Source organism: Vombatus ursinus, unplaced genomic scaffold (genome assembly GCF_900497805.2).
Source record: "Vombatus ursinus unplaced genomic scaffold, bare-nosed wombat genome assembly UNPS02014812.1, whole genome shotgun sequence".
NCBI lineage: Eukaryota > Metazoa > Chordata > Mammalia > Diprotodontia > Vombatidae > Vombatus > Vombatus ursinus.
The window spans coordinates 62,096,674-62,109,714 of NW_020954590.1; the positions used below are offsets into that span (position 1 = coordinate 62,096,674).

The 13,041-nt window shown below is 42.9% G+C and overlaps 1 protein-coding gene across 2 annotated transcripts in view; it reads left to right on the top strand.

Moving 5' to 3' along the window:
* Window positions 1-3,678: 3,678 nt before the first annotated feature.
* The window catches only part of LOC114053885 (desmoglein-2-like), a 45,920-nt gene continuing 36,557 nt past the window's right edge, over window positions 3,679-13,041 (top strand). Inside the window, exon 1 of one of the 2 annotated variants that reach the window (XM_027876994.1) lies at window positions 3,679-3,738. In XM_027876994.1, the coding sequence (XP_027732795.1) occupies window positions 3,721-3,738 (18 nt within the window). In that variant the 5' untranslated portion in view covers window positions 3,679-3,720. Of the gene's footprint in view, window positions 3,739-11,370; window positions 11,447-13,041 lie in introns of those variants that run through there. The other variant, XM_027876993.1, reaches the window with a different exon arrangement.

Below are 13,041 nucleotides of genomic sequence, written 5' to 3' on the forward strand. Positions count from 1 at the left end.
AGTTAAGAGGGCTGGACTTAGAGTCAGCAATAGCTGAGTTACTGATTCATATTCTTCTTGGAGGCTTTGGATGTAGGAGCTTTGACTTTGTTGTCTTCTTCTGGTTGTATGTTTTGATCTTCTTTGTCACCAAAGTAAGATAATATGGTCTGACTCTTTTTGCAAGGTTTGCTCATGATCCCAGCCAATTACTTGAGTTTTAAACTCTTTGTTAAGGTAAGAGTCTGCTTCCAATGTGGAGAACGTACTGTCCCAAGCTTCAGGGGTTTGTACAGCTGTTTTCAGAGATACTTCTAGGGATCTGTAAATTTTCAGTTCTTCCAAGGTGGTATGATAAGGGGTGAGGTGTTTCCTCTCCACTGCCACAACAAGCTCCACCACACCAGCACTCCTCCTCACCCCAGGACCACCCCTCAGAACTGTGACCCAGATCCAAGCACAGGCAAAGCGAGAGATTCCTGCCTCAGCACTGGCAAAGAGATTCCTGCAATCCCCCTCTGATCAGCCACTTGATTCACCCTCAGTCTGTGGGCTGGAAGCTCAGTAAAAGCTGCGGTCCCAGGCCACGCTCGAGACTTGCGACTGAGACCTAGCTCCTCTCTCGCTGCAGTCACAGACTTTTTCCACTGACCTTCTAAGTAGTCTTTGGTGTTCATGGGTTGAGAAGTCTGGAAACCACCACAGCTACCCGTGATTCAGTCCTCTGAGGCCTGCTTCAGGTTCGCTGAGGCCTGCACACCCACAGCTCCTCTCGCAGCCTGGCGCAATATATGTTTCCAATCAACCATCCAGATTATCTTGGGCATTTGTTTTACTCTGTCTTTTTGTGGGTTGTGCTGCTTTAGAATTTGTTTAGAGCCATTTTTTATAGGTTTTTGGAGGGGTTTGGGGGACAGCTCAAGCAAGTCACTGCTTTCCCTACGCCATCTTGGCTCTGCCCCAAAATCTGAGTTAAATTATTGTTGAGTCGTATCTGACTCTTCATGACCTCATTTGGGGTTTTCTTGGCAAAGATACTGGAGTGGTTTGCCATTTCCTTCTCCAGCTTTTTTTACAGATGAGGAAACTGATACAAACAGGTTTGAGTGACTTGTCCAGGGCCACACAGCTAGTAAGTGTCTGAGGCCAGCTTCAAACTCAGGAGGCCCAGTACTCTATCCATTGCACTGCCTAGCTGCCAATTACTACTTTAGCAATTCGGGGAAAGTCATTTAACCTCTCTCTGCCTTAGTTGCCTCATCTATAAAATGAAGATAATGATAACACCTAGTTCACAGGATTACTTTGAGGATCAAATGAGATAATATAAGCAAACCCTAAAGTACTACATAAGTGATATTTATTTGTTTATTTTTATAATATATGGACTCCCAAATTGATGCCTCCAGCCTTGGCCTCTTTCTAGAACTCCAGGCCCAATTTCCAGTTGCCTGATGGAAATTATCCTAGGTTGTCCTCCCAATGCCTCATACTCAACATGCATAAAACTAAGCTTATTATCTCCTAATGATTAAAACAATATAATCTCCATTTTACACATGTGCATCCAAAAGATGAACTGTCAAACAGACAGGAAAACCAAGATTTGAACCCATGTCTTCCAACTATACATCAAATGTTCTTTTCATTATTCTACACTGTACTTCTCGGGCCACAATCTAGAGAGTCTAACCTGCCCTCAGTGAGCAACAGAACCTGGTGACTGGTTGGACACTGGGGATAAGGAAGATGAAGTATATGAAAAATGATTCCAACCTCTTGAATCTGGGTGTTTGGGAGAATAGTGGTGCTGTGCACAGAAGTAGGGAAGCTGGTTTGAGGAAGGATGTAATGAGCTTTCCTCCTCCTAACTCTCTCACTGCTCCTTCTCTACTCCCTTGCTGGATTCTCTTCCTTTGACTGCTTCTAAATTTAGACATTTCCTAGATTATGCTCTTAGCCCTTAAAAAATAACTGACCTGCCTTGATAAAGCTAATTCCCTCACAGGGAGTTCTCAATATCAATGAGTCATGGGTTTGATCCACATGTATCTATTGATCTATAATTTGCAGTATAGTTCCCAAGTTATTTTGAACAGGTTTCCACAATTACCATCTACAAAGTGGATAGAGGGATTGTGATCTGCCCCAGTGGAGAGAAAACCCAAAATGCTCACAGATTTTTTGAAGAAGTAAATAATAAAAATTAAAATTAATATACTTGTACTACATCCTTCACAAGTTTTCCAAAGGAAAGTCCTTTGTAAATTGTAAAGTGCTTTGAAAGTGTGTGCTATTATCATGCCAGGTGGCTCCCTCTCAACTCCAGCTAAATCTTTTCTACAACTTAAATGGTAATGCTGTCTGTCCCTCCCACAGAGAGAGGAAGCTGCTGACCCAACGTTAATAAAGCTTGTGTTCTGGGTTACTTTTTCCTAATAGCCCTGATCCTGGTACACCTTCTTGTTCCATTCCTTTTGTGGTCAACCTCATGTATAATACTCTGACTAAACTACGTAATGGATAAAGATGCCTGTATTGTCTTCTAACACTGCCTTGGAATATTTTGTCCTAGGATTGCCTTTCTTGTCAAAACAGATTCCCTATTCATGGAACACTGAGCAAGGTAAGAGATTGCAACACTCAGCCCCTAAATTATTTTAAACATACATCCACTGGTTTCAATATGACAGGGGTTTTAAAAATTTTGGTTTAGCCCTGTCCTTCTACATTCCTCTTAAAAGACACAACTGTCAAAATTTCAGATTATTCATGGGACTTTTCATTATATATTACATAGGCATTCAACCATTGGGCAAACCTCCTTCTGAAAACCTCCAGCAAACAGATTAAGTGGCCTCAAAATGTGATGGGAAATCCCTTATTGGTTTATTTATCTTTAATAAATTTTTTTAAGATTACAGAAGGAAAGGGACTCTGATAAGTGTGCTAGCCTAGAACCTTTGTTAGGTCCTTTAAACTTGGAAAAACTCTGATTATGGGCCCAGAGACAGGCTGGGTATCAGTGGTTCAAGGATTAGCCTAATCAACCTCAGAGAAGCTCAATCTCTGGGCTGTTGGTAAATTCTAAAAGTACAAAAACTCTGGTAGATCAACAATTAAGTTGTAGAGGGGTCATGTTATTGGTCAGCAGAAGGTGAATCAATAGAGAAAAAAAAATCACAAATACTTAGAGTGTCAAGGCAAGTATATATCTGATAATGACATATATTTTAAAGTGTCTTATGAAATTAAGGTAGATAAATATATGACTTCTGTCTGATAAAAGTAAACAAGTGGTTTATTGTTTGTCACTAATGTTTCAAGTTAGCTGTATTGCATGAAGAAAAGTAGTAGTATGGGGGGGGGGGAGTGAGAATGGGAATGAATGATAGAGAACCCTCCCAAAAAAAGAAAAGGAAGAACATCACTCAGTTATGTTAAAATGCTCAGAAGAGAACAAAATAAAGTGTCAAGGTAGACAGACCCAGGCAAGCAGGGCAGCTTTGCAACTAACATGTTGAATTTCTTATACGCTTTAGGGAAGGAAAAAAAAAACTATGTGTTAGAGATCCACAGTTACCTATAAAAACGTCTTTTTCTCTTCTTTTTAGATGTGTAATAGGGGCTAGTGAACATGCATAGTGTGCTTGGCTGGTGCAATCGCCATGTGGAATAGGCTGAGGAGCCTGCTTCCAAAAAGGCCTTTATCTCTGCCATTCTGGCTACCTCCCTGTGAAAATGTCCTTCAGGTCAGAGGTAAGTGAGATGAGGAATCACCTAGCAGCTATGCTACATTTGGAAGTGAACCTAGTGGGACAGAATGCTATGTAGAAACTGCTTTAAATTTGAACCCACTCTCCCTACGAACCAAGATGATATGGGAATTAAAACTGTCCGACATACACTAAAAGACACCGAGGCAGAGCTCTGAGCCAATGGCACTTTATTAAAGTGTCCATGGTCCCCTCTAATGAAGTGGACTTCAGGTCTTCACAATCTGAGATGCTCCCTTCTTCCAGTACCTTGTTCTTATAGGGTTTGATCCCCAAATATGCAAAAGAGGCATGGCAAAATACAGAATCTCATTGGTTGATAGATTTTGCTCTGAAGGGCCAAAAATGACATATGGGGTGTGGTGGGTGGGGGGTCATAGGTTGGGTGAAGTATGGGGCATCTCCACTGACTAAGTGATTGTAAGATGGTCACTTACTCAGTTGGACAAGAGAGAGAAGTCCAGAGGCACTCAAATAAATCAGGGGACTTTCCAGAGCCTCAAGGCATCCCACCCATGCTGGGTTTGGACCTGGAAGTTGAGCAAAACAGGATGGAGATATCTTTGTCAACATTCTTGTAGTTGTACAAGTGAGCCTCACAACTTGGTAAACAAGTAATGAACATTACATTAAAGTTTGAGGCCCACTCTAAGAACCTATCTATCCCCATATGATTTATGTAGAATAATATACTGATTGGACTAGAGTAGGGGTGCAAATGAATTATTTCTCACAATGGTAGAGAGGAGTGTATGCCCCCAGGTGTACCTGTATTTCTGTTTTTGCTATTTTTCAGTAGATATCCCTTGTAAAAGCTAAATAATATTAATTGGTTAAATGGAACTGGGGTTCACTGGCAGTTAACAGGTCAGAGCACACACTGGAATGGAAGGGCCTCAAGCTGATCACATTAAAGAAGTCAGGCTCAACCTCGCCAAGGCACCGAACCCTGAGGAGGTAATGTGGCTACCTTTGCTTTGAGGGAGTGAGTCCAAAGTCTCATTACATATGGAAAAATGAAATCTGGAACCAGGACATATCATATGATATCTTATAATAGCATATCATCTTCAAATGCCAAAAAAAGACCTAAAGATAATGGGGAGCCACTGAAGCTTATTAAGCAGAAGAGTGACACGGATAGATTTGTGCTTTGGTAATATAAATTTGTCTGGTGTGTGGAAGATGGATTGGAAAACGAAGAGGCTGGATAAAGAAGGCTAATGAGAAGATTACTGCAATAGTCCAGGTGAGAAGTAATGAGGACCAAGACTAGGCTTATAGTGGTATGAAAATAGATAGGAGGTGGGGTAGCTAGGTGGCAAAGCGGATAGAGCACCAACCCTGGAGTCAGCAGGGCCCGAGTTCAAATCCGGCCTCAGACCAAACACTTGACACTTACTAGCTGTGTGACCCTGGGCAAGTCACTTAATCTCAATTGCCTAAAAAAAATTAAAAATAAAGTGTCTTCCAGTCCTAAATCTTATGGGACCTTGTGACATACATAGAGCACTAATGATACCAAGGTAAATAAAGAGAAGAGAATAAGCTTTTATATTGCACTGACTATATGCCAGACAGAGTGCAAAGTGCTTTTTACAAATATTATGTCATTTGATCCTTACAATAACCCAGCCAGGAAGGTGCTGTTCATATCCTTATTTTACAGTTGAGGAAACTGGGACAAACAGAGATTAAGTGACTTGCCCAAGGTCACACAACTAGTAAGTGTCTGAAGTAGAATTTGAATTGAGGTCTTCTCAGCTCCAGAGCTGTGCCATCAGCTGCCAATAAACGAATGAATGAAACAAACAAATAAGCAGGTCCCTTTTCTCTAGAAGCTTTTAATCTAATGGGAAGACAAGTACTTAATACCACAATACAAAAGAGAAGGTGGTAAGTAGTTACAAGACTTCCCGCCCCAGCCCTCCCCCATTTTCCTTACCCCCAGGCTAATGGTTAAAGCAGCAAGCTCAAAGACCTGGGGCCAAATTCTGCCTCTGACTCTCGATAACTGTTGAACCAAGAGGAAGTCCCTTAACCTCTAAGTGCCTCAGACAACTCCCTAGGCCTTATCAACTAAGTCCCTGACTGGGCGTGATCAGTTTCCTGAGAAGAAAGCTAGGAGACTCATTCCTGGAGGCAATCACAGCTCATTTACTTATCTGCCTATAGTTTAATACTTGGGTAACATTGTAGCAATAAGGCGGGTTAAACTTTTGACAAACCCAAATTTCCCACTAAATTCAATTCTCACATTTGGCAGTTAAAAGCCGTTTAATTCTAGATAAATCAGTTATAATCTGTGTGCTTCCAGCCAACTCCCAGAGATTTGCCTACTGAGTCACAGACAGTTAAGAGTTTCATGCCGTTGAACTCACCTAAGTGCCTAAGAGAGGTACAAAGTTTCTTGGGAGTCCAAAGGAGAGGGAGAACATTTCTGGCCCAGGATGGCAGAGTATCAGAAGAGACAATAAACTAGGTTTTGAAAGATGGTTGGTAAAGATTTCAGCAGAAGGGAAGGGCGTTCCAAGTATGACAAGTGGGTGAGCTGAGACCATAAAGAAAGAGCAACATATGTTCATGGAACAGTGAATTTACAATTGTACAACATTACTCTGTGTGTGTGTGTGTGTGTGTGTGTGTGTGTGTGTGTGAATAAGGTGGGTGGCAGTTTATGGAGGGCTTTGAATGCTGCCATAAGGGACTAGGATATTGTTTGGTGGGTAATAAGGAGTCACTGGAAAGAGGGATTAGATCAGTGTATTAGGAAAATTAACCTGGCAAGAGTGTATAGGATAAATTTGAGGGAGAAACTGGAAGTAGAGAGGCAATCTAAATAATCCAGATAAAGGGTGAAGACCTGGATTCCATTGCCAAAAATGGTCATTTGTGAGAGAGATTGTGGAGCTAGAGTCAGTAGTACTTGGTAACATTAGATGTATGTGGTTAAAGGAGACATCAAGGAGGTCACTTCCTGGTGTTTGGGAGGGAGAATAACAGTGGTGAAATTATAGGAAAATAATAGGAAAGTGAGCCCTTAGTACAGTGCCTGAGTTCATTTTGGGACGTACTGAGTTTGAGGATCCAACAGGTCACCTAACCGCTCATAATTCTAGCGCATTTAGATCTTTTTTATGGAAACCAGTGAACTAGTTTTGAGACTTACTGAGTGAAGCATGAGCCACTGATGGAAACCATTTCCACTGACCTCACATTTATGATAAGATAAGAATGAAAAATTTAGTTTTTAAGAACTTCATAAGTAACTGTGAATGAATCAAATTCAGCAATTATTGAGCATCTACATTTATTAAGTATCTATTATGAGCAAGGCCACAAGATTGGCTATTACAAACTATTAGGTTCCAGAGTTATTGAGGGGAATGTTTTGTACTTTGTTAGTGCTCTATTTTGAAGACCCACTGGGACACACTCTTGTCTCCGTTTCTACATAACATTGATCTTGGCAAAGTTCAAACCAAGTTCAAATCCAGATGCACCAAGAGAGATGAGTCCTCCTCTCGGCTACTGCTGGCCTGGGACCAGGAGATTACTCCCTACCCTTCTGGACATTAATGTTGCACTGCAAACCCAGACTCTAAAACCAGGATGCCAAGGTGCCTTACTGACCTCTTGAAACTCACAGGATTGAGGTACTGCTCCCTTTAACTAAAAGGAATACAAGGTTGAACAAGCAGCAGTAAAGGGCCAGATAAAGTCAAATAGAACTTTAAACCACCCCCCTACCCAAAAAAATCCTCTCTGTTTCATATGCTGAAAATTCAGTCTTCCATCACTTGATGGGAATCCAAGAAAACAAGTCTTGGGTTCAGGTTTCAAGTAGAAGGGCATAAAGCTACCTATTGTTTTGGACAGATGATAGATGGTTGTTCAATGATGTTTGGTCGTGTCTGACTCTTTGTGACACCATTTGGGGTTTTCTTGGCAAAGATAGTGGAGTGGTTTGCCATTTCCTTCTCCAACTCATTTTACAGATGAGGAAACTAAAGCAAACAAGGCTAAGAGACTTGCCCAGGATCATACAGCTAGGAAGTGTCTGAGGCTGAATTTGAACTCAGGTCTTCCTGACTCCAAGGCTAGCACTCTAACCACTGTCCAACATAGCTGCCAGATGATAGATAGATGGACAGATAGATAGGCACAGATTACAAAGAGAAATTAGATAGAGAGATAATAGAACATGTATTAAACACTATGTGCCTGGCACTATGCTAAGTTAATGGAACTTAATATACTTTTTAGGCAATGTTTGATACGAAAGGACTGCACTTCTGGTCAGAAGAGTTGCCTTGATGATAGTGAAAGAGCATCCCAATCAGTGGTACCAATATCTTTGGCTTTAGGAGAAAGAACAGAAAAGGAAAGAAATGGAATAATGGCTCTAGGGATTATTCTTACATTCATTCATTTAAATATTTAAGTACCTATTGTAGGAAGGACATAAAGAAGTATCATCAAACAGGTTAAATATTAGTTTATAGTACCATAGATTTAAAGCTGGAAGGCACCTTACAGACCATCTAATAAAAACTCTTGATTTTACAAAAGACAAAATTGAGGTAGAAACAAATTAGGTGACTTAGCAAGGTAATGGTGGAGCTACGATTTAACCTAGCTCCTCTGATACTAAAACCAGCCCTTTTTCCACTATAACACACTACTAGGACAAAAAAAAAAAAAGATACATATAAAAAAAATAATACAAGAACAGGACAGAAATACAAGAAAACAATCAAATGTAATGAGCAATATTTGAGAAAGCACCAAATGAATGGTGCAGACAATAAATACTATGAATTCAGAGGAACAAGAGAAATGAGTCAGCAAGCGTTTATATGACATCTAGCACAGGGGTGGGGAAACCTGGGGCCTTCTAGGCCACACATGGCCCTCTAGGTCCTCAAGTGCGGCCTGTTGACTGAATCCAAATTTCACAGAACAAATCCCTTTAACAAAAGGATTTGCTAGACTCTAGCATGTGCCAGGCACTGTACTTAGTGATAAAGATACAAAGACAAAAAAAAAAAAACAAAACAAAACCTCAAACTGAAATAATCCCTGCCCTCACGAAACTTAAATTCTATGGGGGAGCAAGGGAACAATAACATGTATACAGAAAAGTAAATGAAAAATATACTCAAAGTAAATAAAAGGTGATTTCAGAGCACTGGGGGGAGGGGCACATGAGCAGCTTAGGGGTGTTCAGGGAAGGTCTCCTGAAGGATGTTACTTTTGAAGTAAGTTTTGAAGTAAGCTAAGGTTGCTGAGAAGGGGCAATAGCAAGGGAGTGAATTTCAGGTATGAGGGCCAGAGTGTGCAAAGGCAAGAAGGGAGGTGGAATATCTCCTATGTGATTGAAAAGAGGTCAATTTTGGTTGGAATATAGGGTCTGTGAAGGGGAGTAATTTGTAATAAGTGTACTTAGTATGTATGCTGGAGTCAGTTTATGTAGGGCTTTAAATGCCAAACAGGAGGGCATTGGCCTGGATGGTGTACAGAGTTAAAACTTTAGCCTCTGTGCATCCTCCTCGAGTTGAATTGGGCCTTTTAGGGAGAGTGAGATTTGCATAAAAGTGGGAGGTGGAAGTTTGGAAGGACTTCTTGAGGGAGAGACAGAGAAAAGAGAATATGAACAAAGAAAGATCACACAGACACTACTCCCTGCACAGCAATTTCTACAAATACTAATTAACTCTCACTTTGAACTTCATATGCTTCCAAATATTCTAAAACCTGGCCTTTGTGAAAAGCATATACTTTGCCACTGTAGAAGCAGACTAGGTCTCTACTTAGAATTTTCCTAATACCTGAGATATTTTCTTCAGACACTCATGACTCAGTTGCTAGAATGAGCTAAGGTGGAGAAAGAATTCTTTGCTAATTTAGATAAACAATTAAAATAGTGATACTACTAGGTCTGTAAACCAAAAGAGATTAAAAAAAAACCAAAAAGGCTCTATATGTACAAAAATATTTCTAGCAGCTCTTTTCTGGCGGCAAAGAATTGGAAATTGAGGGAATGCCCATCAATTGGGGAATGGCTGAACAAACTGTGGTATGTGATTCTGCTGGAATACTATTGTGCTATAAGAGATGATGAGCAGTACGCTCTCAGAAAAACCTGGAAAGACTTACATGGGCTGACGCAAAGTGAAATATCCTGTGTATAAAATAACTGCAATATAGTAAGATGATCAGCGGTGAATGACTTAGCTATTCTCAGCAACACAATGATCCAAGACCACTCTGAAGGACTTAGGATGAAAAATGCTATTCATCCCCAGAGAGAAACTGATGGTGTCTGAATACAGACTGAAGGATACTTTTTTAACTTTATTTTTCTGGTTGTAGTGTTTGTTTGGTTTTTTTGGGGGGGGGAAGAGGTCTATGTTTTCTTTCACAACATGAAATGGAAATGTGTTGCATGACTGCACATGTATAACCTATGTCGGATTGCTTGCCTGCAAAATGAACGGGGCTTGGGGAGGAAGGAGGGAATTTGGATTTCAAAGCTTTAAAAAAGGAATGTTAAAATTGTTTTTACATGTAATTGGGGGAAAATAAAATACTAATTTTTTAAAAATAGTGATAAAAATGTAAAAAAAAAAAAGCATTTTTAAAAAACATATTCAAATTCAGCCTAGGCCAGTGGTAGCCGAAAGAATTCAGAACATTGCCTGAGTTCTCGCCTATTAATAACTCTCTTCCTCCCACGGCCAGATAAGCCTGTTTGGAGGCACAAACGGCGGGGATAGTGTACGGGGAGCTTTCTTTTGCCAGGCAAACGCCTGAAATCCTTTATCTTCACTTCTCCCCAAGTCGAAGCCTCTGCCTTGGAAAGCAGCAGTTGTTAAGCAGTCGGGTTACTCTGCGCAACTCCACCTTTACCTGCAGGGCTCTGGAAACGCACGCACCGTTCCCACCCGCAGTGTGCAGCCCGCAGGGCACTCTCCTAGAGTCACTCGTCCCTTGCTGCAGGCAGCACTAGAGCAGATTAACACCCTCGGTGCAGGGGCGGACCCAACCTTCGGGATAGCAAAGGTTGCAGAGGCTGCATGGTCCCAGGCCCTGCGCCCCCTCCAGGGGCCTCCCCTCCCCAATTACAGACCCCATTAGGCATAGTGATATGGGGAAGGTGGTTCCCCGGAGGAGGAGGAGGAGGAGAAGGAGAAGGAAGCAGCGAGGCGGAGCTTGCAAACCAAGGTCCCCTCTCTGGGGACGTCACGGTCCCAGGTGCCCCTGTGGGCGTTTGGGGGAGGAGGAAAAGGGGAAGAGAGGTCAGTGAGCTCTTGCCAGAGCCTTTCCTAACCTCAGCTTATCGGCCCGGCCCGAAGCACCATTATTTTAAGGAGGTGGGACACACCTGGTCACTGCCACCGACCTCGGAGCTAGGAGTGCGCCCCCAGGGAACGCGCCGTAGGCGCCGCAGGAAAAGAGGGCGGTGCCGCCGAGAACCCCGGAGGCAGCTGAGGGCCTGGGAGGGACCTGCCCTGGGGCGGAGCGGGGCTGGGGGCGGTGGTAAGGGACAGGACGGGACGGGTCGGGACGGGACGGGTCGGGACGGGACGGGACAGCCGCCCCGGGCACAGGACGCAGCTGGAGAGGACTCAGCTATGGCTGCGCACCAGGCGCGGGGACCCCGGAGGCTGGGCGCGCTGCTGCTCCTGGTGAGTTGGAGTCCCCCCTGGGGTTTCCTCGGGCTGGTGCACGCCCAGGCCTGCGTCCTAGGCGGAGGGAGGGAGAGCGGCGCCCGGGACCTGTTACTTCCAGCTCAATTGAGCTCATTAGCGAGCTTGCTTGATTGATTAATAACTTGCTGGAGCTTGGTTCCTTCTGCGCGCCCGGAGGCTGGCTAAGGGCTGGGGCGAGATGGTATCTCGGGGAGTGCCCCGGCTGCCCAAAAACGGATCTTCCCGGGCAGGAAAGTGGGAGTCCGGGCTTGTCTGTGCCTCTCCTTGTTCTGTCTTCCCGCCACACCCGGGCCGGGAGCTTCCTAATGCCCGGCTTCTGGAGCCGGGGCTGCCCAGCACCTGGGCGGGCGGACAGAAGCCAGTTCGGTTCTCCTTTCCCCCAGAGGGGGGAAAGGCAGGGCAATTATTAGCCATGGAGCCCCGTCCCTGTCCTTGAGATACATAAAGGAAGCAGTTCCCTATCCTGGAGCTTCATAAAGGAAGCCTTTACCTAGGCTGCCCAAGCCCAGGCAAAGTCAGGGCCGGAGCACTGGGGCCAAAGCCAGATAGTTTGGTTTCAATCAGTTGCACTCAACAAGCATTTATTAAGCTCCTACTACTTTGCAGACACTTGTAGATGGGGGAAGGGGGCCGCGGGAAAGGGGGGAGGAGGATAAAGACAAAAGGAACGGGGCTCTGCCTTCTCCCTTCTTTGAAGGGAGATAAAAGCTATTGCATATTCACACTGTTACTAAAATCTTTATAACTTTAAAATTGTGTTTCATTCCTATCTCAAGAAAGAACAAACAAAAGTTCTTGTTAGTATAAAAAGATAAGAAATATTGAGAAAAGTGATTGAACACAGAGACTAGGACATTTTTTGGATGTTTAATATTTATTAGTTACTACTAAATAAGAACTCACATTCTAGATTTAGGATACAAATAATTTGGTTTTCATAGATTGATTTTTTTTTAATTCCCTCAAAGCAGTGGTCATAGACGACCCCAAGAACCCATATGCTGGTTACCTATGCCATTTTTTAAAAACGGAAATAGCTGGTAATGACAACCCTTTGGGCCTTTCCTAGCACTTTGCTGCTCTGTCCATGTATTTTTGGGTTTTGTTTTGGTTTTTTTTTTGTTCTAGGTATCTTGTTTGTGCCATCCTTCTACTATGTAATATAAGCTCTGTGAGGGCAGGAACCAGTCCCCTAGATTTTGTATCTTCCTCATTGATCCCCTAGAACAATGCTCATTTTAAGGTCAAAGAAAAACAACACTCTACACAGTGAAAAGTCTAGGATTTTTGTTGCTGAGTTGTTTCAGTCATGTCCAGCTTTTCCTGACCTCATTCTTGGCAAAGATACTGGAGTGGTTTTTCACTTCCTTCTCTAGCTCATTTTACAGATGAGATAACAGCGGTAAACAGGGTTAAGTGACTTGTCCAGGGCCACACAGCTAATAAGTATATGAGGTTAGATTTGTACTCAGGAAGATTAGTCTTCCTGACTCCAGACCAGGCACTCTATCCACTGTACCACCTAGCTGCCTCTTAGGCTAGGATTAGGGGTTCTTTAACCTGGAGTCCTA